A 22405-nucleotide genomic window follows, 5' to 3' on the forward strand; every position below is an offset into this window, starting at 1 on the left:
GGCGGGTGGGCGCAGTGCGCAGCTGCGTGGCGGACCGGCTGGCCAGCGGGCGGGCGCAGCTCACGGCGCCCTCCTGGCGGGCCGGCGCCGTGGTGCCCTGCGCCACCCAGCCTGCACATAGGGCCGGCCCTGCCCAACCTCCTGCAATGCAGGAATCATGGCCTCAGGAGTTGGCAGCCATCAATGGCCTGATCCTTTGTGAATTTGTCTGGTCAAGGAGAAGCATCCAGCCACAGAGGCAGGGCCAGTTCCCAGAACCTGGCTGCAGGTTTTAGGGGTCCATGGTGTGGCATGCAAAGGGTTAAGTGCAGTTAAGTCACAACAATCCCTAGAGCAGGCATCCCCAAACTGTGGCCCTCCAGATGTTTTTGCCTACAACTCCCATGATCCCTAGCTAACAGGACCAGTCATTGGGGAAGTTGGGAATTGTAGTCCAAAACATCTGGAGGGCCGAAGTTTGGGGATGCCTGCCCTAGAGAGTCCACTTGGAGGACTGTGGAGGATCACATGACTAGCTTGGTTTCCTGTTCTTCCACATGCAAATGAGTTGGGGAAGCGGCAGATAAATTCACTGGCGAGAAGCCATTTCCTTCTCTTGGACCAGACCTCTTGGACTACACACATCTAAGAAGCAACATCTTAGTGAGTCTCCCTCTAGGCTTCCAGCCCAGAGAGAGATGAGATGGAGTCTCACTTCCTATAAGTGAACTTCACAATGTATATATTACTTTTTACCTAAGCAAGTCTGCCTCTTGAGTGTGCTGTACCTCGAGATGCTTGTAAGTAAACATCTTTTATACTTTTAAGAGCATTGTGTCGTGTCTTTTCTTTCAAGAGTGAAAAAGGGGGAAATACCAGGAAAATACACTTTATTTTATAGCTTAAATCAAGCCTGCGCAAACGCTTTTCTGTTGTGCATTTTGCAAAAGGGGAATGTTTTTACTCTGCTAAAGTTTGGTGCTTACTAGCTCAAGCGGGGATAGGATATATTAAACAATATCTGCTCATCCACATTCCTGAACATTCCCACACATGGGCCATGTGTCCTCTCTTGGGCCGGCTCCTCTGTCGGCTTGCTCCAGATCTAGCCACCCTTTAAAATTCCCACAATGCCCCAGCGTGATGTTAGGTCAGGAGCATTGTGGGAAATTAAATGGGGGCTAGGTGCAGCTGCCCTGAGCTGAGCCATGGAATGAATCTTTTAAGGTGGGGTGGGGAGAATTGGGCCAGGCATCAGGAAGCACACCCTCAGCTCTGGCCCCAGTGCTGGGCCCTGGTAGGATGTGAAGAAGAAGAAGAAGAAGAAGAAGAAGAAGAAGAAGAAGAAGAAGAAGAAGAAGAAGAAGAAGAAGAAGAAGAAGAAGAAGGAGGAGGAGGAGGAGGAGGAGGAGGAGGAGGAGGAGGAGGAGGAGGAGGAGGAGGAGGAGGAGGAGGAGAAGAAGAAGAAAGAGATGCTGGGGGGTGGTGGTGGTTTATTTTTATATTTTGTACAACACATCTTGGCTTCAAGGGCTTAACTCACATCAAGGGCTTATCTCTATCAGCAGCTCAAAAACCATCCGGTTTGAAGACTTTACGGGGCAAATCTCCTTCAAGCTGAACTGCAGTGGGCTAATATAACAATAAACTACCACTCTTTCCAGCATCTCTGAAAACATTTCTCTCTCTTTGGATTTACATTATTGGACGCTTCCTGCTTCCCATCAGCAACCCAAGGATGCTAGAGGCCCTAGCAGTTTTCCCTTCCCAAACTGGGCCATGCTTTGGGCAGTAGGCCAGAGGGTGCCCCAAACTCCGCTTCCAGGTGTGGGCAGGGTGCCCCCCAGTGGCCATGCAGCAGACTCAGGCTCAGCCTCCTCAGCTTGGCCTGGACCCCTCCTTGCAGGATGCAACCGTGAAGAGGCTCCCTTGTCACCTGCTCTCCCTTCACCTGAGCACCAGCCCCCTCAGCACCCAAAGAGGGGTGTCTTCATGCCCAGCTCTTGGTGGGCACCAGAGACAGAGGAATTTCAGTGGTGCCACCCTCTTTCGGCTCTTCAAAGAGCTCTAAGGACCCATCTGTCTCAATCTGCTTTTAGCTGAGATGGCAATTTGTCTGCTGGTTTGAAACTGTATTTCAGCATGATTGAATTAACTTTAGGGCTTGCTAGGTTGGACTCTCTATTGCCAGATTTTGTTAACTATTCTTTTAAATTAAGGGGTTTGTTGAAATTGTAAACTGCTTAGAGGTTTTACTACAGTTAAGTGGTATATATGATTTTGTTAATTGAATGAATCAAAACTGATAGTGTGTTTTTACTGAGTTTTAGCCTCCTTTGGAGATTTCTTTCCCTTGTAAGGAAGCCTGCGCCTTACTCCCAAGAGCCTGGGCACAGTGATTGCTCAGTGAGCAGGAAAAACATCTCTCTGCCAGGCTCAGAGGTGCTGCCCCCATATGGTGTCTAATAATAATAATAATAATAATAATAATAATAATAATAATAATAATTTATTTATACCCCGCCCATCTGGCTGGGTTTCCCCAGCCACTAAGGGCGGCTTCCAACAGAAAAATGAAATGAAATAATCTATTAAACATTAAAAGCTTCCCTAAACAGGGCTGCCTTCAGATGTCTTCTAAAAATCTGGTAGCTGTTTTTCTCTTTGACATCTGATGGGAGGGCGTTCCACAGGGCAGGCGCCACTACCGAGAAGGCCCTCTGCCTGGTTCCCTGCAACTTGGCTTCTTGCAACGAGGGAACCACCAGAAGGCCCTTGGTACTGGACCTCAGTGCCCGGGCAGAACGATGGGGGTGGAGACGCTCCTTCAGGTATACTGGACAGAGGCCATTTAGGGCTTTAAAGGTCAGCACCAACACTTTGAATTGTGCTCAGAAACGTACTGGGAGCCAATGTAGATATTTCAAGACCGGTGTTATGTGGTCTCGGCGGCCGCTCCCAGTCACCAGTGCCGCATTCTGGATTAGTTGTAGTTTCCAGGTCACCTTCAAAGTCCCACGTAGAGCGCATTGCAATAGTCCAAGTGGGAGATAACTAGAGCATGCACCACTCTGGCAAGACAGTCCGCAGGCAGGTAGGGTCTCAGCCTGCGTAACAGATGGAGCTGATAGACAGCTGCCCTGGATACAGAATTGACCTGTGCCTCCATGGACAGCTGTGAGTCCAGAATGACTCCCAGGCTGCACACCTGGTCCTTCAGGGACACAGTTACCCCATTCAGGACCAGGGAACCCTCCATACCTGCCCACGTCCTGTCCACCACAAACAGTACTTCTGTCTTGTCAGGATTCAACCTCAGTCCAAGTACTTGCAGGCTTCAGTAAGCCAGGGGACCCAGCAGGGGGTGCCAGCTGACCAGGATCCGGCCCTGAAAGAGGGCGAGGAGGAACTCTGCAGCAGGCCCTCTTTCTCTCTGCCAACACTGCACCAAGGTCACGTCACCCACGTTTTAGATTCGAGTGTATACTGTATGTATGTGCAAATGTGCATCTATCTCTATCCATATGCAGATGTGCGTCAGTTGAAGCAGCCACACCTGCAGAGCCGTCACTCTTCTGGCTGAATCCTTCAGGTGTTTTCCAAGAGGGCAGGTGGGGTTGGGGGCTTCCTCTCCAGGCCTTTGGGAGATGCAGAGAGGGCTTTGATTATCAGAGGGGGGCACCCCTGAAAGGCCCCCTTCCTCCTCATGCCCTCCAACATTTCTCTTATGGAAGCAGGGACATTCTGTTCTGCATCCAGGGCAGTCTCGAGCAGGTCGCGCGCCCTGGTGCTGAGGGGCGGACATAGCTCCGGCGCCCCCGCCCTCGCAGGGCGCAGCATGGTTTCCGCGTGGCTTTGCCGTGCGGCGCCTGGCCTACCGGTCCGGCGCCCTGGCACACCGTGCCACTGGGGGTCTACCTAGAGCTGGCCCTGTCTACATCAATGTGTGGCATCTATGTGCGCGGGACATGAAATGCGGGAGCAGCTTCCTGATGTAGAATGGTCACCTGGAGCAAATGACTGCCTCTCTGCCGAACCTACCTCACAGGGTTGTTGTAAAGAAAAAATGAGGGAGGGAGGGAGGGGATCATGTATAACATCTTCCACAGGTAAAGGGAATGAAACACCAGTAAAATTTTAGCTGGAAGCTGCCTTAAGTCCCTGACAGGGGAAAAGGTGGGGAAAGAAGAAGAAGAAGAAGAAAGAAGAAGAAGAAGAAGAAGAAGAAGAAGAAGAAGAAGAAGAAGAAGAAGAAGAAGAAGAAGAAGAAGAAGGAGGAGGAGGAGGAGGAGGAGGAGGAGGAGGAGGAGGAGGAGGAGGAGGAGGAGGAGGAGGAGGAGGAGGAGGAGGAGGAGGAGGAGGAGGAGGAGGAGGAGGAGGAGGAGGAGGAGGAAGCTGTTGAGAATGATCAGGAACTTACCAGAGAGAAAATTCTACTGAATTCTGGAACTCAGTTCTGAGTAAAAATGCTTCGGATTGCAGTGTAAGGCTGCCCCAGTCTGGACCCAGTTACTTGGGAGTAATACAGTGAGACTTACTTATGAGTAGACAGCATAAGGTTCTATTTACAATAAAGGAATCAATACTCCATGCACCTCCTCTGAGGGACGGGTCTGATCTCTCCACCACTTTCAATTCTTGTCCAAGATGTCGAGGGGAGGGAAAAGGAAAAGCAAGACCTTCTGGGATCGAATCAGAAACCGGAATGGCTTCTGTAATTCTGGGACTGTCTCTGGAAAATTGGAGAGTATGATGCTAACAAAGGGCGAGGGGCTTTCCTTCAGCCTGGTGGGGACGTGAATGGCAAGGGCCTCCCAGCCACCCCCCACCCATCCTGGACCATTAAATTGGAACAGGAGCATTGAGGGTTTCAAGCCAGCGCTGGAACCCAGCCGAAATTGTGGGTCAGCCCACAGAGAGCAGCTGAGTCCACTTCCCTCCTCCTGCTGCTGCCTGGCCTGGCCCTGCTCTGTGGTGGGCTCTGCTTGGCGGGAGACCCCTGTCCTGCTGCGGCCCCTCATGGAAGGCCCAGCAAGGCCACAGGAGGCAGGGCTGGGCCTGGGGGGCAGACCTGCATGGCAGGTGGTGGGGCTGGGTGACCCTCGGGGGTCCCTTGGATCAGGGCCGTCTTAAACGCCCCTGCCGCTGTGGTGCGCCGGATCTCTCCGGCGCCCTCCCGCCCCGTTTCCCAGCGCGGTGGGCGGGTGGGCGCAGCTGCGCGGCAGACCGGCGGACCAGCCGGCCAACGGGCGGGCGCAGCTCGCGGCGCCTTTCTGGCGGGCCGGCGCCATGGTGCCCTGCGCCACCGGGGGTCTACCTAGAGCCGGGCCTGCCTTGGATTTGGCCGCCCTGTGATCACTGTGATCATGGGGGGTCTCTGCGCCATGGCCTGCCATGGCCCCTGAGGCCACTTAGGCTGGGGCCAGAGACCCCCGGCAGGCCGAGGAGAGAGAGAGAGAGAGAGAGAGAGAGAGAGAGAGAGAGAGAGAGAGAGAGTACCCCTCTCCACTTGCAGCCTCTGCCTAAAGCACAGCCAGCTGAGCCACCACCAGCACCAGAGCCTGAGGGAAGTGGAGCGATGGGCTTCCTTGCCAGGAGAGAAAACTTAACGGCAAATAATCTAGGGGTTTCCAGAGGCAGAACAGGCAGGAATCAGACAAGCGCCACAACAGCTGGCTCTGCCTCCGCCTGCCGCCATGTAGTGGCTGGGTTGGGGGGGCGGCCTCTGCCCTTCTCCACCCACTTCAGGGAGGTCCAGTTGCTGCCCCCCTTTTCCCCTGGGGAACTGAGGGGCTTCTGCTGCCCTTGGAAGCAGCTGGCAAACCTTCCAGGTGAAAAAAATGGCCCCCTGTCCCTGGGCAGACGGAGGAGCGAAGAGCCGACTGCTGCTCTCCTTCTTATTACATCTATTTGGAGCCCACATTTTCTTACAGGTACAAAATGCAAAAACACAGATAAAATAGAAAAAGCGAAAAACATAAGAATGCCAATAATCAACAACTACAGTGGTACCTTGGGTTGCAAACACTTCGGGTTTGCAGACTCCACTAACTCGGAAGTATGACCTCGGGTTAAGAACTTTACCTCAGGATGAGAACAGAAATCGCGTGCCGGTGGCAGCGGGAGGCCCCATTGGCTAAAGTGGTACCCAGGGCCGGTGCTAGGGTTTTTTGCGCCCTAGGCGAGATCACCTTCTGGTGCCCCCCCCCAACTAATAAAAAATAAAATAAAAAATAAAAAAATAAAAAGCAGAAAAAATAAAAATTAAAAGTGGGAAAAAAATAAAAAGTAGAAAAAATAAAAAGTAGAAAAAATAAAAATGAAATGAAAACAGCTGAGAGGCGTGGCGAGGTGGCCCCAGGCTTGTGCCCCGTGTTGGGAGCGCAAGCCTGGGGCCGCCTCTACTGCGCCTGTCAGCTGTTGAGCGGCTTCAGGCCACTCTCCGGAGGCATGCGCGTGTCGTGGGATAGCGGCCTGAAGCCACTCAACAGTGACATGCGCGAAGGAGGCAGCTCAAGGCTCGCTCAACAGCTGACAGGTGAAGTGGAGGCCGCCCTAGGCAGCAGCGGGCAGCGGCGGGGGGCAGCGGGCAGGCTGTCGAGCGCCCCCTCCATTTTGGCGCCCTAGGCAGCTGCCTAGTTCGCCTTAATGGATGCGCCGGCCCTGGTGGTACCTCAGGTTAAGAACGGTTTCAGGTTAAGAATGGACCTCCGGAACACACACACACACAAACAATTGCAGTGAGGTATGCAACTGGACTGGGCAGCCTTTAAAAGGCAGCAGCAGTGGGAGATGCGCAGACTTGCACCAGGGCGAGAGCGCATCCTGCACCCAGGAAGGCCTCAGATGTTGGCGTGACTCAAAAGTGTCCAGCGCTTTAATTAATCTGCCCCACCCCAGCTCAGGGCTCACCAGCAGCACCAAGGCATATTTTAAGCTCCCATTCATTCTGTGGAGAGGCAGGGAGGGGGAGGGGAGGGAGAAGCTCCTTCATAGGCCAAAGGGGGCTGGAAAGGGAGAGGCTGGGCTGCCCATCGGAGTCCATGGCCAGTTCTACAATGGGAGGGGAGGGGGAGAGGCAACCTGGGTTGCACCCACCCAGTCCCTATAGTGGGAGCAGGCACCATTCTTGGCATTGGCAGCAGGTGGGCCCTGGATGGGGGGGGGGCAAAGGCAAGTGGGCATGGCAGGCAGTGGCAGTGGTCAGGGTCATTCACACACACCCCTTAGAGACACACCTCGTCCCAGTTAGGGACACACACCCATTAACACATCCAGATTCACCATGACACCCAGTACCCCCCCATTCCCCACCCCCCACGCACAAAACCTCCCTCCCTAGCCCCTCCCTGTCTCTATCACTTTTACCCACTTTTTACCCACCTGGCTTGAGAGCAGTACATGTGAAAAGGACCTAGGAGTCTTGGCAGACCACAGACTTGACATGAGTCAACAGTGTGATGCAGCAGCTCAAAAAGCCAATGCAATTCTGGGCTGCATCAATAGGAGTATAGCATCTAGATCTAGGGAAGTAATAGTACCACTGTATTCTGCTCTGGTCAGACCTCACCTGGAGTACTGTGTCCAGTTCTGGGCACCACAGTTCAAGAAGGATACTGACAAGCTGGAACGTGTCCAGAAGAGGGCAACCAAAATGGTCAAAGACCTGGAAACGATGCCTTATGAGGAACGGCTTAGGGAGCTGGGTATGTTTAGCCTGGAGAAGAGAAGGTTAAGGGGTGATATGATAGCCATGTTCAAATATATGAAAGGATGTCATATGGAGGAGGGAGAAAGGTTGTTTCTGCTGCTCCAGAGAAGCGGACACGGAGCAACGGATTCAAACTACAAGAAAGAAGATTCCACCTAAACATTAGGAAGAACTTCCTGACAGTAAGAGCTGTTCGGCAGTGGAATTTGCTGCCAAGGAGTGTGGTGGAGTCTCCTTCTTTGGAGGTCTTTAAGCAGAGGCTTGACAGGCATATGTCAAGAATGCTTTGATGGTGTTTCCTGCTTGGCAGGGGGTTGGACTGGATGGCCCTTGTGGTCTCTTCCAACTCTATGATTCTATGATTCTATGATTCTCACATCCCCCCATTCCCACTTCCCCCCAACTATCAGCCATGAGCTAGAGTAGGGCTGGGCTAGGTTTGGGGGCTCATGGCTGTCCATCAGGGATTCTTCAGCTGCAATTCCTGCATTGCAGGGCTTGGACTAGATGGTCTTTGGGTACCTCTCCCTGCGCTACCATTCTGCAAATGCCCCTGGCTCCCTCCCAAACTGTGTCAGTCAGTCGGTGTGGGTAGAATCTATAAGAGGAAACCAGCCAGACCAGTTCCTTTGCTCAGGTAATGGCCTCAGCCGGTCAGTTAAGGACTAGCATTTGCAGGAGGGGGAAGCTGCCCTTTGCCAAAGAGACAAATGGGGGCAAATCCCACCCCCAACTGGAAGGGCGGCAAACAATAGCCAGAGGTTTTTGTGTGCATGTTTTGGGGCTGATGCTGGAAGCTGGAGAGACAGAGGTCTGCCTAGCTCTGTGCTGGATCTCTAACAAGGAGGCCGGATTGGCCAGTGCTGTGAGCCCCTCTGCTCAGGTTGCAGATCTGCATAAATAAAGCTGTATATCTTCAAAGGAGGTTTTCAAACAGAGGTTGGGAGGCAATTTCTCAAAAATTATTTAGCTGGGATTCCTGCACTGCAGGGGGCTGGACTAGATGACCCGTGGGGTCCCTTCCAACTCTACAATTCCATGAAGACACCACACTCTTCAGTGACCTTCATTCCAAGGAAACCGAACCCTGGGGAGCCTCCAGAATCTCTCGCTGCTCAGAGATTGGGGTGCAGGCAACCGTGGGGAGACACTTGTTGTCCTCATGTGGGTGGACTGGGAGCACTGGCTGGGGTGTGGGGCTGAAGCCTCCCCATCAACAAAGGACAAGGATCTGAACAACGATCTGGGAGGACAAGTCCTGCCTGCCCAGCACCTCTCACTGTGCAAAAGACCACAGCTCCCTCCCCCACCTCTGGCTGCCATCAACATCCTCCCCGAGGTCCAGGGACAGGTCTAGAGCCAAGGTCTGGAAAGACCTGCCTGCCTGCTGGCCTGCAAGTTCCAGCCCTGAAGAGGGGCCAGCCATGGGGTGTCCTGGCGGGACAAAGAGTCCCATATGAGAAATTGATGCCTGGGGGGAGGGGTCTTGGAGCTACTGACCTCTTTGGGCTCGATTTTGCAAGGTGAGGGGGACGTGGCATTGGTGACCAAACTGCTTGCATTGTTGCTTTCTGCAGAGCCCAGCTCTGGCTGTCAGTTCTCAGCTTTTGTAAGGCTGGTTCCACAGAGGCAGTTATTTTGCATTTATTTATTTATTTATTTATTTATTTATTTATTTATTTATTTATTTATTTATTTATTTGCAAGTCAAGTGCTTGACTTCATTTAGGGGAAAGCTGTCCAGAAGAGGGCAACCAAAATGGTCAAAGGCCTGGAAACGATGCCTTATGAGGAACGGCTTAGGGAGCTGGGTATGTTTAGCCTGGAGAAGAGAAGGTTAAGGGGTGATATGATAGCCATGTTCAAATATATGAAAGGATGTCATATGGAGGAGGGAGAAAGGTTGTTTTCTGCTGCTCCAGAGAAGCGGACACGGAGCAATGGATTCAAACTTCAAGAAAGAAGATTCCACCTAAACATTAGGAAGAACTTCCTGACAGTAAGAGCTGTTCGGCAGTGGAATTTGCTACCAAGGAGTGTGGTGGAATCTCCTTCTTTGGAGGTCTTTAAGCAGAGGCTTGACAGGCATGTCAAGAATGCTTTGATGGTGTTTCCTGCTTGACAGGGGGTTGGACTGGATGGCCCTTGTGGTCTCTTCCAACTCTATGATTCTATGATTCCATGTCAGGAGCCGAACCCGGGACGCCTCCGTTCGCCAAGGCTCTTCCAGATGCAGCCACAAGAGGGGAGGACCTTCTAGAGCAGCTGGAGGAAGGCAACCCGGCTGGCTGGCTGGCTATGCCCCCTCTCCTGACACACCCTGCGCTCCAGAGCAGGCTCAACTGGGAGCAGGGAGGGCATGGGAACCCCCCATTGGCATTCTCCACCCCTGGTGGGCCCCTGCAGGGCCCAGTGCAATGGGGCAGAGGCCCATCGCCACGACAACCCCTCTGCAGTCTCCCCTGGGCCAGATCTTGCCTGCCCATCGTTCCCTTGCAAAGAGGAGGCGGCCTTCCTTGGCCCACCCTGGCTAGGGTGGGGGTACCCCCGAACCTCCCTTTCCAGGGGCTCTGAAAGGCTTCTCCATGTGAGACAGGATGGGGTCTCCAGGGTCTTCCCACCTCTCCTGCTCCACAGGCCTTCTCTCCCTCGATTCCCTCCCCCCCCCAAAAAAACGCCCCCTTGGCAGAAGGGGCTCCCTCCTCAGCTGCCTGCCTCCTGGGGGTGTCAGAGGGGTGCCTCTAGCAGCTGTTTCAGCAGGGGGGGGTTACTGTGAGGAGCTGCTGGCCTGGTCTTGGGGGCTTCTTGGCTTCCTCCAAGGAGCTGGGCTGGGGGGGCAGCTGGACGGTTCTCCCTGCCCCATCTTCTCCTCCCCTAGAGCCCTGCAAGGTCAGCTAAGCTGAGAGAGGCCTCATGCTGCAAGGCTGCGGTGGGATTGGGACCCAGCTCTCCCTGGCCCTCCTCTGACACCCCCCCCCAAGCACTGCAGGATGAGGCCTCGTGTTCCTTGCGCTGCATTCAGATTTTATGCTGGTTTCAGTTTGTGCTTCTGCATTAAAATGGAAATGCCTTTCCAAAGGGCAGTGGTCTTGTCAACCTCCCCCCCCCCCGTTGTGAAGACCCCTCCCCTTGTTTGGGCCTGCTGGTTCTCTGGTGGCAAAGGAGGACCTGGGGAGGCAGGAAGAGGCTTCTTTCTGCCCTGTTGTTGTGGCAGCGTGTGCCTGCCCCCACCTTGGCCTGGCAGGCAGGGCTGGGCTGGGCCGTGTGTCATCCCTGGGCGGGGTGGCCAGGTTTAAAGCCGGGCAGCAGCACCTGTGGGACAGTCAGAAGAGGCAGAAGAGATCCGTCCAGCGCTTCACCAGGAGCTTTCAGGTAGGGGCTGGGGGCACCTTCGGGGGGGGCACCTGGGAGGGTGCCAAGGAGGGAGAGGCGGAAGTGCCTTCCTGCTCAGATCCCTCCAAGAGGAAATTAGGCAAAGGGATGCTGAGGCCCCTGCTTGACCCCCAGGGATGGGGCTGCCCAGTCAGGGTCTGGCAAGGAGCCCATGGATGAGGGTGGAGGAGCTCTCCTCGCCAGCTGGCTGACCCCTCACCCCCTGGAGTTCAAGACCTCCCTATCCTCACTCAGTTTAAAAAGGTGTTGGGAGAGAGGAGAGCAGGAGTGGGGAAATGAGGGAGGGATGGAGGAAGAGATGGAAGGAGGCTCTGGCCTGGCTCGTGTCAGGTGCTGAAGCAGCCAAATGGAGGCGGGAGACCATACCAGTCCCAAATGCAGCTTAGTTGCCCACTGAACAGCCTTCTCTCCAGAAGCGCTCCCACTCAGACATGGCTGCACCCTCCGCTCTGCACCCCACTGGGCCACAGTGACGCTTAGATGGCGAAGCTGCAGATTCCAGCCCCCCAGCCCCATGGGGAGCCCACAGGAGTGAAATCAGAGGCTGGCCAAACTCCCTAATCCAGACGTGCCCCAAGTGTGGCTAAGATACATGCCTGTTTGCCCCCCCACCAACTCTTCCCCAGCCCCAGGGGCTGCAGGATGCAGAACAGGAGGAGGAGGAGGAGGCGGCACCCAGTGCCTTCTTGTTTGCAGGAGCTCAGCACCAGTGCCAGGGAGAAGAGGCTGGGCTCCTGGAGGGACTGCCTGGCTCAGCTGCTGGCCAGGACCTGGAAGCAGCAGCAGCAGCAGCAGGGAGGCTGAGAGGCACTCAGGAAGGGTCTGGATTCTGCCACAGCCACCCCTTTGGAATGGGGTGCTTGTGGGGAGCAGAGAAAATGAGGGGCAGCCCAAGGGTGTGTGGGGGGGTTAAGGGGCAGATCCTGCTGGCCTTGGAGGAGAGCCAGCAACTCCACCAAGCCGTGCACCTGGCTGCCGTGGCCTCAGAGGGGTGGTTGATCCCCCTACCCTGGGTTTTGGTGTCGAGTCCCTCAGGCCCTTCCCTGTGCCAGGCTCATGCCAGCCCCACGGGTCCCCAGAGAGGCTCAGGGGCCAGCTGGCCATTCAGCAAATTGGCCCCAGAGGCAGGAGGCCATTTGGGCAGTTGTGCTCCTCCTCCTCCTCCTCCTGTTGTTGTTGTTGTTGTTGTTGTTGTTTGTTGTTGTGTCATTTCCTCTGCTTGGCTGGCCCTGGCAGAGCAGGTGGCCTCTGCCTCCAGGACTCCAGCACCAGGCCAGCCTCCTCGGGTGGCAATTAGGCGGGCATGGAATGTGGTTGGCTGCCTCCTGGCACTCCAGATGCATCCGGCTCCTGCACCTCTTTCCCCAAATTGGCATGCCACTCACCAGGAGGAGACCGGGCAGCTCTGTCTGCCTCTGAGAAGCCACAGAGTGAGAGAGGGCAAGAGGAGGGAGCAGGCCGCCTTTCTGAGCCGCCTGGGATCCACTCAGCCCTTTCTCTGCTTGAGGAGCAAATGGACACCAGGCCTTGAACAATGCAAGACGGTGCGTGGGGTGGAGAAAGTTTTCTCCCTCTCATGATCGTAGATTCAGTGAAGTTGGAGGTTGGACATCCTTCCACATGAAGCACATGGTTAAAACTATGCAGGAGGCAGCCATGGCCACCAACCTAGATGGCCATTATTATTATATTATTGTTGTTGTTGTTTAGTCGTTTAGTCGTGTCCGACTCTTCGTGACCCCATGGACCATAGCATGCCAGGCACTCCTGTCTTGCACTGCCTCCCGCAGTTTGGTCAAACTCATGTGCGTAGCTTCGAGAACACTGTCCAACCATCTTGTCCTCCGTCGTCCCCTTCTCCTAGTGCCCCCAATCTTTCCCAACATCAGGGTCTTCTCTTCTCATGAGGTGGCCAAAGTATTGGAGCCTCAGCTTCACGATCCGTCCTTCCAGGGAGCACTCTGGACTGATTTCCTTAAGAATGGATAGGTTTGATCTTCTTGCAGTCCATGGGACTCTCAAGAGTCTCCTCCAGCACCAGAATTCAAATTATTATTATTATTATTATTATTATTATTATTATTATTATTAGCCCACCTATCCCCTGATGGGACTCAAGGCAGCTTTGAAAGAGAATCAGACAGACGCATGGAGGATGAGCCTACTAGTCAGGCCGGCAGCATCTTTTCTTCTGACTGCTGCTTGCTGGGAAGGGCAGGTGGGGAGAGCTCTGCTGCTGCAGCTGCTCTTGGGGGCTTCTTCCCTCTGAGAATTGGATGCTGGTCGAGGGCCCCCCCTCTGGCCTGATCCAGCTGCTGACATTCTTATGAGGGGCCCTTGGCTGCATTTGCCACAAGAGCCCTGGAAGCACTTTTGTGTTTTCACTGCAATCTGGTGTGTCATTTATTCCACATTTCAAGGACAGCCCTGCAGGATCAGGCCCAGGTGGGCCCCTCTAGTCTGACCCCCGTGGCTACCCAGATGCCCCACTGGGAAAACTGCAAGCGGGACATGGAGGGGGGTACAACCTCCCTCACTGCTTTTTGCACTACAGCACCTGGCACAGTGGGGTAGACTGCCCTTGCAGACAGAGATTCCACTCTAATGAAGCCGTAACAAGAGTCCTACTGACCAAGCCAGCAAGCGGGATGGGGGGGGCATCCACAGCCCTTGCACCCCTTGCCTGCTCTCTTTGGTCCCTGGTGACTTTGGCACTTCATGCGGACTCCCCTGTGTCTGTATTGTGTGGGAGGGGTTCAGGTACAGGCTGCAGGTGGAAGTTTGCCAAGCTGCAGGATCAGGCCCAGTTAGGCCCCTCTAGTCTGGCCCCAGTTTCCCTCATGGCTACCCAGATGCCCCACTGGGAAGACTGCAAGCGGGTCATGGAGTGGGGTACAAAGTGGATTAAATCCCTCTGTTACCCAAGTGCCACAAATCTACTTTTAAAAAGCAGCAGTGGTTAGGAAAGTGAAGCAATGAAATTGGGGGGGGGGGAGAGAGAGAGCATTAACACACAACTTGTGAGGAGTATCAGAGCTTACAGGGTTAATCCATAAATCCCACACAACTTCCCTGCAAACAGACTGCTCAATAAATACTGGGTTTAATTCAACTTCTGCGCATTGGCGTACCCAGCATGGGGCAAGGGGGGCAGTTGCCCCCCCCCCAGAAGGCCAAACCACGGGCCCGACTAGGGAAGCCTCCGGAAAGCGGCCTGAAGCTGAGAGGTGCGCCTGGGTCGGCCTCCGCTGCACCTCTCAGCGGGCGTAGTGGCGCCCCTGGTGGCCTGGCGCCCCGCGCCACCGGACCTGGGCCTAGAGACGGCCCTGCTTCAGAGCAGGGGAATTTTGTATGAGAGAGTTTAGGGGGTTCGTTTAGCGGCTGCAGCCGCCGCCACCGAGTTGTTGGGCCCGCTGGCCCTGTAGCCCCGCCCACATTCCCACTTTGTGGTCCCTCCCCTCCTGTGCCTTGGCCCCGCCCCTGAACGACCATGGCTTGCCACCCCCACCCCTAGTTTTGATCCTGGGTACGCCCCTGCTTCTGCGTAAGCTTTGTGTGAGCAAATTGGGAAGGATGCAAATTCATGGCGGAGGGGGCTACTAGTGAGGAGTAGATTATCCTGGAGGTGCCTTCTGACTGCAGCCCTAATGCTCAATGATTCTGTCTCCACAGTCAGAGGCAGCAAGGCTTCTGAATCGCAGTTGCTGGAAAACACAGGAGGGGAGAGTGTTGCTCTTGTGCCTGAATCCTGCTTGTAGGTTTCCGCCCAGGGGCATCTGGGTGGCCGCAGTGAGAAGAGAATGCTGGACTTAGAAGGGCCCCTTTGGCCTGATCCAGCAGAGTTCTTCCCACCTTCTTATGCTCATTAGGTGGTTGGGGAATGGGGTCCCCCCCCAACCCGGCTGCCTCTCCACACTGGCCACCGCAGTGGGTGGAGGGTGAGTCGGAGCCAGGGGCCGGTGAGTCGGAGCCAGGGGCCGGTGGGTCTTCTCTGCCCTTTCAGCTCAGGATGAAGGCTGAGGGTGGTTGTCTTTGTGACTATGCGACCGAGCGGGGAGGGCAAGTGCTTGCCCCAGGCACATTCACACAAACACACAGAGGAAGGGTGTGTGCAGTTCCTGTGTACACGCGCCCATCCCCCAAACCCTGCCTCCCGTGTGGTTTTCCCAAATTGTTTCAAAGGAGCCCTTTTCCTCCACTTCCTCCCCAGCAAAGTGACTTTGCTCCACCACAGCCCCAATTAGGTACATTTGGGGCATTACCTCACCAGGCAGGCAGCCCCGCTTCCAATTTGAGCACCAAATGAGACAAAGCAAACAGCCGCCAAGCCCCAAAACACGGCAATTAACATAATGACGCAGGTGAGTCGGCAGCCTGTGGACGGACGGATGCAGGGCCTGCAAACAGGTTTCCTGGCTGGGGGCACAAAGATGGGGTCACATGCCTGGCCAGGCCGGTCTGGCTGAGCCCCGTGGCACAAGCAGCGTGCCCTCTCTGTCTTCCTCTTCCTCTGCCCGCTGGCCCCGGCAGCTCAGCTTCAGGTCCCACTTGTCCTGAGCAGGTGGAATCCTGCGAAGCAATTCCTGGCACAGGAAGTCTCAGCGGAGTCTGCTAAACTTTGCCTTCTCCATCATGTTCTTTGCTTAACTCAGGGGTCACCAAACTAAGGCCCGGGGGCCGGATGCAGCCCAATCGCCTTCTCAATCCGGCCCGCAGACGGTCTGGGAATCAGCCTGTTTTTACATGAGTAGAATGTGTGCTTTTATTTAAAATGCACCTCTGGGTTATTTGTGGGGCATAGGAATTTGTTCATATTTTCCCCAAAAAATATAGTTCGCCCCCCCCCCAAGGTCTGAGGGACAGTGGACTGGCCCCCTGCTGAAAAGCTTTGCTGACCCCTGCTTAACCAGTTTGCTTGAGAATGAGTTGGAGGGAAGCAGCCCTCAGCCTAGGCTGAATCAACACCCCCCCCCCCGCCCTACCAGTCCATGCAGGCACAGGACCCCCCCCCCTCCCAGGGGACTTCCTTCCAGATCAGCCTCTGCTCCCTCCTCCAAGGCAGCCTGGCCAGGATTTCTGCCCCAGGAGCAAACACACACACACACAGCACCAGGCATCATCACCAGCAGGTACTGAACTGGCACAGTTACTCACCTGGTGCCTGAATAGTCAGCAAAGGAGAGGCAGGGCTGACACAGCAGTGGGCAAGACTTGTGGGGAGGGGATGTGTGCTGGAGAATCACCCTAGAGAAGTGTCTGGGAAGGGGCTTGGTCTGCATTCTCACGTTTACCCTGGGAAATGGCTGTGAGCTAGCCGTCTCTAAGCCGACGCCCTCCTGGCATCCTGGACCTTCGCTCCCACTGTCCCCACCTGCTGGCAATGCCGCAAGGGTTGGTGGGAGCTGCAGTTCAAGCCATCTGGCAGCGCCCAGTTGGAAGACGGTTGTTGGCGAAGCCACAGCTGAGCTGAATGACATTGCCGAATGCTTGGCCTGTGCTGCCTATCCCAGAGATGGCTGGGGCACACCTCACGGGGCAGTTGGGCATTTCCTGGCAGCCAGCAAGGGAGCAACCTCTGCCCAGGGCAGGATCCAGACGTGCCACCCAGGGCCAACTTGACAGGTCTGCATTTGGGACAGGCAACAGGTGTTGGAAGGCCCAGCACTGTGTGGAAATATTCCCCTGCCTGCCTGGCGCTGGCTGCTCTCTCTTTTTTGCAAAACAGCTCCCCTTGTGACCCCCAAATGGGAGCACAGTTGTCTCACAAAGCCTTTTCTCCCTCTCTCTTTCTCCAGAGACTTTCTTGCTTCCCCCACCCAGAAGACACGCCTGGACCCCCTTGCACCCAAGCCATGCCACAGGACAAGCAGCTTCCCAAGGGGGGCACGGACGCAGCCCCAATAGTCCAAGTCCGCGAAGAGCCACGCTGGCCCTTTCCTTGTGCGACCGACCTGAGCGAGGACCATGTCATTGCGGGGATCCTCAAGGAGCCTGGGAAGGAGAGGCTGAGCATTCGGCAAGCCATGCACCGAGGCCTCCTGACCCACGGGACAGGCCTGGCTCTGCTGGAGCACCAGGCGGTCTCAGGCTACATCGTGGACTTCACAAACAACCGGCTGCTGTCTGTGAGGGATGCCAAGAACGCTGGCCTGGTCGACCGGGAGCATTTCAACACTCTCCTCATTGCAGAGAAGGCCGTGACAGGCTACACGGACCCCTTCTCCGGGAGCAAAATCTCCCTCTTCCAGGCCATGAAGAAAGGCCTGCTCATTAAGGACCACGGCATCCGCCTGCTGGAGGCTCAGGTCGCCACGGGGGGCCTCATCCACCCCATGCACAGCCACCGCCTGCCTGTCGAGGTGGCCTACAAATGGGGCTACTTGGATGCGGAGATCTTCCACCTGGTCTCCAACCCCGCCAACCACACAAGAAGGTGCTTTGACCCCAACGCCCGTGACAACCTCACCTACCTGCAGCTCCTGCCCAGGTGCTTTCCTGACCCTGTCACTGGGCTGCTGATGTTTCAGGTGATGGACAAAGGGTCTGTCCATGTGGACGAGAGTCTGCGGAGGTGCCTGAAGTCTGCCACAGCCCAAGTCCACGTGGGGCTTTTCCAGGGTGAAGAGGTCTCCATCTGGGACCTCCTCTTCTCCAGGTACATCCCCCGGCACAAGAGACAGGAGCTGCTGCGGCAGTACAAAGCGGGCACCGTCACCCTTGAGGAGATCACCCAGACCCTCACGACCATCATCACTGAGGTGGAGGCCAGAAGCAACCCCGGCTGTGTGAAGAAGCAAAGAGCCACCCAAACGACAGCGTTTCCGGAGGCGGAGAAGAGCAAGCGGACTTCCGAGCGGGACGAGATGGTGAAGGCGCTCAAGTCCAGGGTGGTCAAGGTGCCTGCTGGGGAGCTCCGTGGGAGGAAGGTCTCTGTGTGGGACTTGCTCCACTCCAAGTACATCCCCAAGGGGAAGAGGAAAGAGATCCTGAAGCTGTACAGGATGGGCATCCTCAACATGGAGCAAATTGAGACGGTGGTCACTGCCATTGTGGCCAAAATAGAGGAGGAGAAAGCCAAAGAGCTGGGTCAGGTGACTGGCAAGGCTCAGGGCGAAGGGAACAGAGCCGACCACCAGGAGAGACAACTGAAGCAATCTTTACAGCTGGTGCGGATCCCTGTGACCTTTGGAGAGTTTAAAGGGCAAAGTGTCCCTGTGCTGGACCTTCTCTATTCTAAATATTTCTCCCAGGAGAAAAGGCAGGAGCTGATGGAGCTGTACAGGACAGGGGTCCTCAGCCCTGGACAAATGACACTGGCTGTTAGTGAGACCTTGGAAAGAGCAGAAGCCAGCAAGAAGAAGTTCTCCATCAGAGTGAAAAGCCGGAGCCGAGAGTCGTCAGCAACCAAGGAGGCCAAGGAGGCCAAGGAGGCCAAGGCTGTGGACCCCTCACCCAACAAGCAATCGGATGATGTGCTGAAGGCCAAAATGGTCACGTTGCCCGCTGGGGAGTTCCGGGGCCAGCAAGTCTCCCTGTGGGACCTCCTCTTCTCTCACTACATCACAAGAGACAAGCAGGAAGAGCTCCTGAGGAAGTACAGAGATGGCCAGTTCAGTGCCGAGGATCTCTCCTCCATGCTCACCATTCTGGCTTCGCTGCACGACCTCTTCTACACTCTGGAACAAACGCCAACAAAGGCCCCGGCCCAGGAGGCGGCCTCTTCCCCAGCAACATCACTTGAGGAAGACGAGGAGGAGGAGGAAGATGACGATGACGACGCTGATGATGACGACGACGATGACGACGACGAAGGGCAGGATGACAAGGACAAGGTCTTGAAGTCCAGGATGGTCGAGGTCCCTGTCGGTGAGTTCCGTGGGCGCAAAGTGTCCGTGTGGGACCTTCTCCACTCCAAGTACTTCCCAGAGAAAAAAAGGAAAGAGGTCCTGAAGCTGTACCGGATCGGGATCCTCTCGGCTGACCAAATGGAAAAGGTGGTCACGGGCATCGTCACCAAAGTAGGGGAGGAGAAGTCAGGCGAGGGTCGGCGTGCCAGCATCTCCAGCCAAGGGGCAGGAGCCCCGAGCGAGGCGAGGAGCGCCGGCCTCCCCCAAGACAGCCCCGCAGACCGGACAGTGGAGGTGCTCACCTTCGAGTTCCCCCTCGGGGAGTTCCAAGGCCGGAGAATCTCCATGTGGGACCTGCTCTTCTCCACGTACATCTCGGAGGCCAAAAGGCAGGATCTTCTGGCGAGATACATGACAGGAGCCCTGAGCAGCCAGGAGATGGTCAGCATCCTCTCTGCCCTTGTCGTCGAGGCGCACAGGCAGAGAAGCTCCACCAGCATCCCACACCTCTTTGGCCTTCTGCACCCTGATGCCTCCTACATGATGTTTGGGCCGTCCCAGGCCCAGTCGGGGTCTGTGCACGACCTGTTGCAGTCACATGAACAAGAAGCGCCCAAAGCAGGGAGGGTGACCTTCAGTGAAATCACCATGACCACCACCGTTGTGCATGGGCCTGAGCAGAAGCCGGAGTAGCTTTGGAGCAACGCAGCCGCCAGCAAGCGGCAGGTCCCAGAGCAGAGAGCTGCTGGTGGCTGTAGTGGGGGGGGGCAGCAGAGCACCCCCTTCTGGGTGGGGGAGGGGAAAAGGGGAGGCCAAGAAGGGAGGGGGAGGGCAGGGGATACTAGTGTAAGTAGGCCACTATAAGAGGTTGGTGGGAGGGAGGCTGGGGGAGGGGGTTAATTGGGGAAACAGAGATTTGGGGCTCCATCCTCGAAACTACGAACATGAGTTTGACCAAACTGCGGGAGGCAGTGGAAGACAGGAGAGTCTGGCGTGCTCTGGTCCATGGGGTCACGAAGAGTCGGACACGACTAAACAACTAAACAACAACAGCTAGGCAGGCAGTTCAGTGCTGGCCTCATCTACAGGACAGATCTACCAGTCTGATGCAAAGAGCAGTGCAATCTTCAGCCCTCCCAGGGAATTGGATGGAGTAGCTGGGGGGGTGTTGAGGGGGGAGGGTACCCAAAGGAGACCCCTCAGCTGGCCAGGAAAGGACTACCAGGGAAAGGACTACCATGGTGGCTAAACCTCAGAAAGAACTTTCTGATAGTAAGAGCCATTTGACCGTGGAACGGTCTCCCTTGGGAGGTGGTGAGCACTCCTTCTTTGGGGATTTTAAAGCGGATGTTGGGCAGCCATCTGTCAGGAATGCTTTAGTTGAGATTCATGCATTGCAGGGGGTTGGACTAGATGACCCTCGGATCCCTTCCAACTCTATGATTCTATGATGATGAGGTTGGTGTGTGTGTGAGAGAGGAAGAGACTGTGATGGGGCTTCTTCAGATGTGGTCCTGAGTCTTCTTCCCCTTGGCAGGGTGAAGGAGGGGGAACTGATCTCAAGGGCATCGCCCCAAAGCAAGCCAGGATCCGCATGCAAGCAGGTGACCAAGAGCAGCAGGAAGGCACCTTGGACTCCGCGCCAACCTACAGCTCCAAAACATGCTCAGGGCACCATGTCCCAGAAAGCCCCCAATCCCAGTGGCCCTGCCAGTTGGGGGAAGGGGCTGGCTCTGCTAGTGGGGCTCTTTGACCATTGGGTTGACAGGCCCTTCCATGGGGAGATGTGTTCAGACCTCCCTCTGTCAAAGCTACAACCAGCCACAGAGGGAGAGTGCCTGGAAATGGTCCTGGTAAGATGTTCAGTCAAAGTTAGGAAAGATTAAAGTTGACGACATTAGTGATGAATAAAGTGAGGGTGGAATGCAGGTTTGAAGGCTGAGTTTTTGGATTCTAAAATCATTGAATTGTAGAGTTGGAAGGGATCCAGAGGATCATCTAGTCCACCCCCTGCAATGCAGGAATCTCCACCGAAGCAGCCATGACAGGTGGCCTCCCAAACTCTGCTTTAAAACCTCCAAGGAAGGAGAGTCCACCACCTCCCTCTAGAGACAGGAGGGAAGCCTGGATGTCCCTGATGTGAAATCCAGATACAGAGAGTGAAAGGCAAGAGAGACTAAGGGATGGATCCTGGAAGCAGCTGCTCTCTGGATCAAGTCATGGGAGACCAGCATGGCCAAGCTGCCTCTTTCTATTGGTGGCAGTAACCAACCGGGAGGGGGGGTGTTCCTGGGTGCTCCCCTTTTGCTGACGCCACATTTGCCTACAGCTGAGAAAGAGGAAGAATGGAACAAGAGGAGCGGAAAGGCGCCTGGCCCAGCGGCTGCTGCCTGTCGTTGCTGACCAGTTCCCAGCAGGCAGCGCTGCAGAATTGATGATGGGAGAAGCCATGAAAGGATGAGCAGCAGCACAGCCACGCGGAGCCTCCCAGGGCCTTTCGTGTGGGTCATTCGCCGATGGCTCCACAGAGTTCCTTCTTCCATTTTAGTCCATGCCAATAAAGCTATTTCTGGACCTTCTACTGGTGGCCTGATTCTGTACCCCTGCCTGGGTCCCAGAGGTGCTTGGAGCAAGGCCCAGTTCCAAAGGGCTTCCTTTCACCCCACAGATTTCCATTCTTTTGAGGCCAGTTCTGCAAATGTTTCATTGTTGTAAAGGACGTTTCTGGGATTCCTACCAGCTGTCCCTGTTGACCAAGGACTCAGCTACACAACTGCAAATAAAATGTCTTAAATGTGCTATAAAAGTGCAATATACAAATGTGACACTAAATGGCAACAATGAGCTATGCAAAATTCAATGTATTTTCCAAAAATGGTTTTTTTAAAAAAGTATTTTCACAGTATTTTTTATATGTGTGTAGATCCCACTCAAGAGTGATTTTTATTCTGAGTCACCTGCCCTTCTGTCCAGCACCTTTCTCTTTGCCTTCTGCAAAAGCATTAGGCCTTATTAAGATGTTGCTGACGTGTGACTCCCCAGAGGATTGTAGCAAACTCCTCCACTGAAGTGTGGAGTCCTCCTGCGTCTCTTGGCTATGCACATAAATTCTTGCGCGTGAACCACACAGTGCTGATTCTTTCGGACACCAGCTGCAGACTAGAGTATAAATGTAGGGCAAATGACAATGCCCCAGTATGCTCCAATATGGAGCAATGCCCCAGTTCTCTGTGGCAAGATCTCCAGGGCTTCTGTTTCCTTGGAAGGAGGAAACTAGGGGCAGAACGGGTGTTTTGTGACATGGCTAATTTCCATGTACATATATACAGGTTGAGCACAGGTGCCCTCAATTCCCTGCTCCTCATCAGGTACCAAGGGGCACCCATAGATTCTCCAGAGAGCGGCTCAGCCCTCCGCCTCCTCCCCTCCGCCTCCCCACCCTTCCTGGTTGCCATGCCTCAGGCAGCTTCCTTCC

General features: G+C 55.1%; 1 protein-coding gene across 1 annotated transcript; it reads left to right on the forward strand.

Annotated features, from left to right (window-relative positions):
• The first annotated feature begins 16935 nt into the window (after positions 1-16935).
• LOC148684944 (epiplakin-like) lies at positions 16936-19623 on the forward strand. Its single transcript, XM_088676136.1, has one exon. The coding sequence runs from the start codon at positions 16936-16938 to the stop codon at positions 19621-19623; it is 2688 nt and encodes an 895-aa protein (XP_088532262.1).
• Positions 19624-22405: the final 2782 nt, after the last annotated feature.

The sequence above is a fragment of the Zootoca vivipara genome, chromosome 8, assembly GCF_965207765.1.
Source record: "Zootoca vivipara chromosome 8, rZooViv2.hap1.1, whole genome shotgun sequence".
Classification (NCBI taxonomy): Eukaryota; Metazoa; Chordata; class Lepidosauria; order Squamata; family Lacertidae; genus Zootoca; species Zootoca vivipara.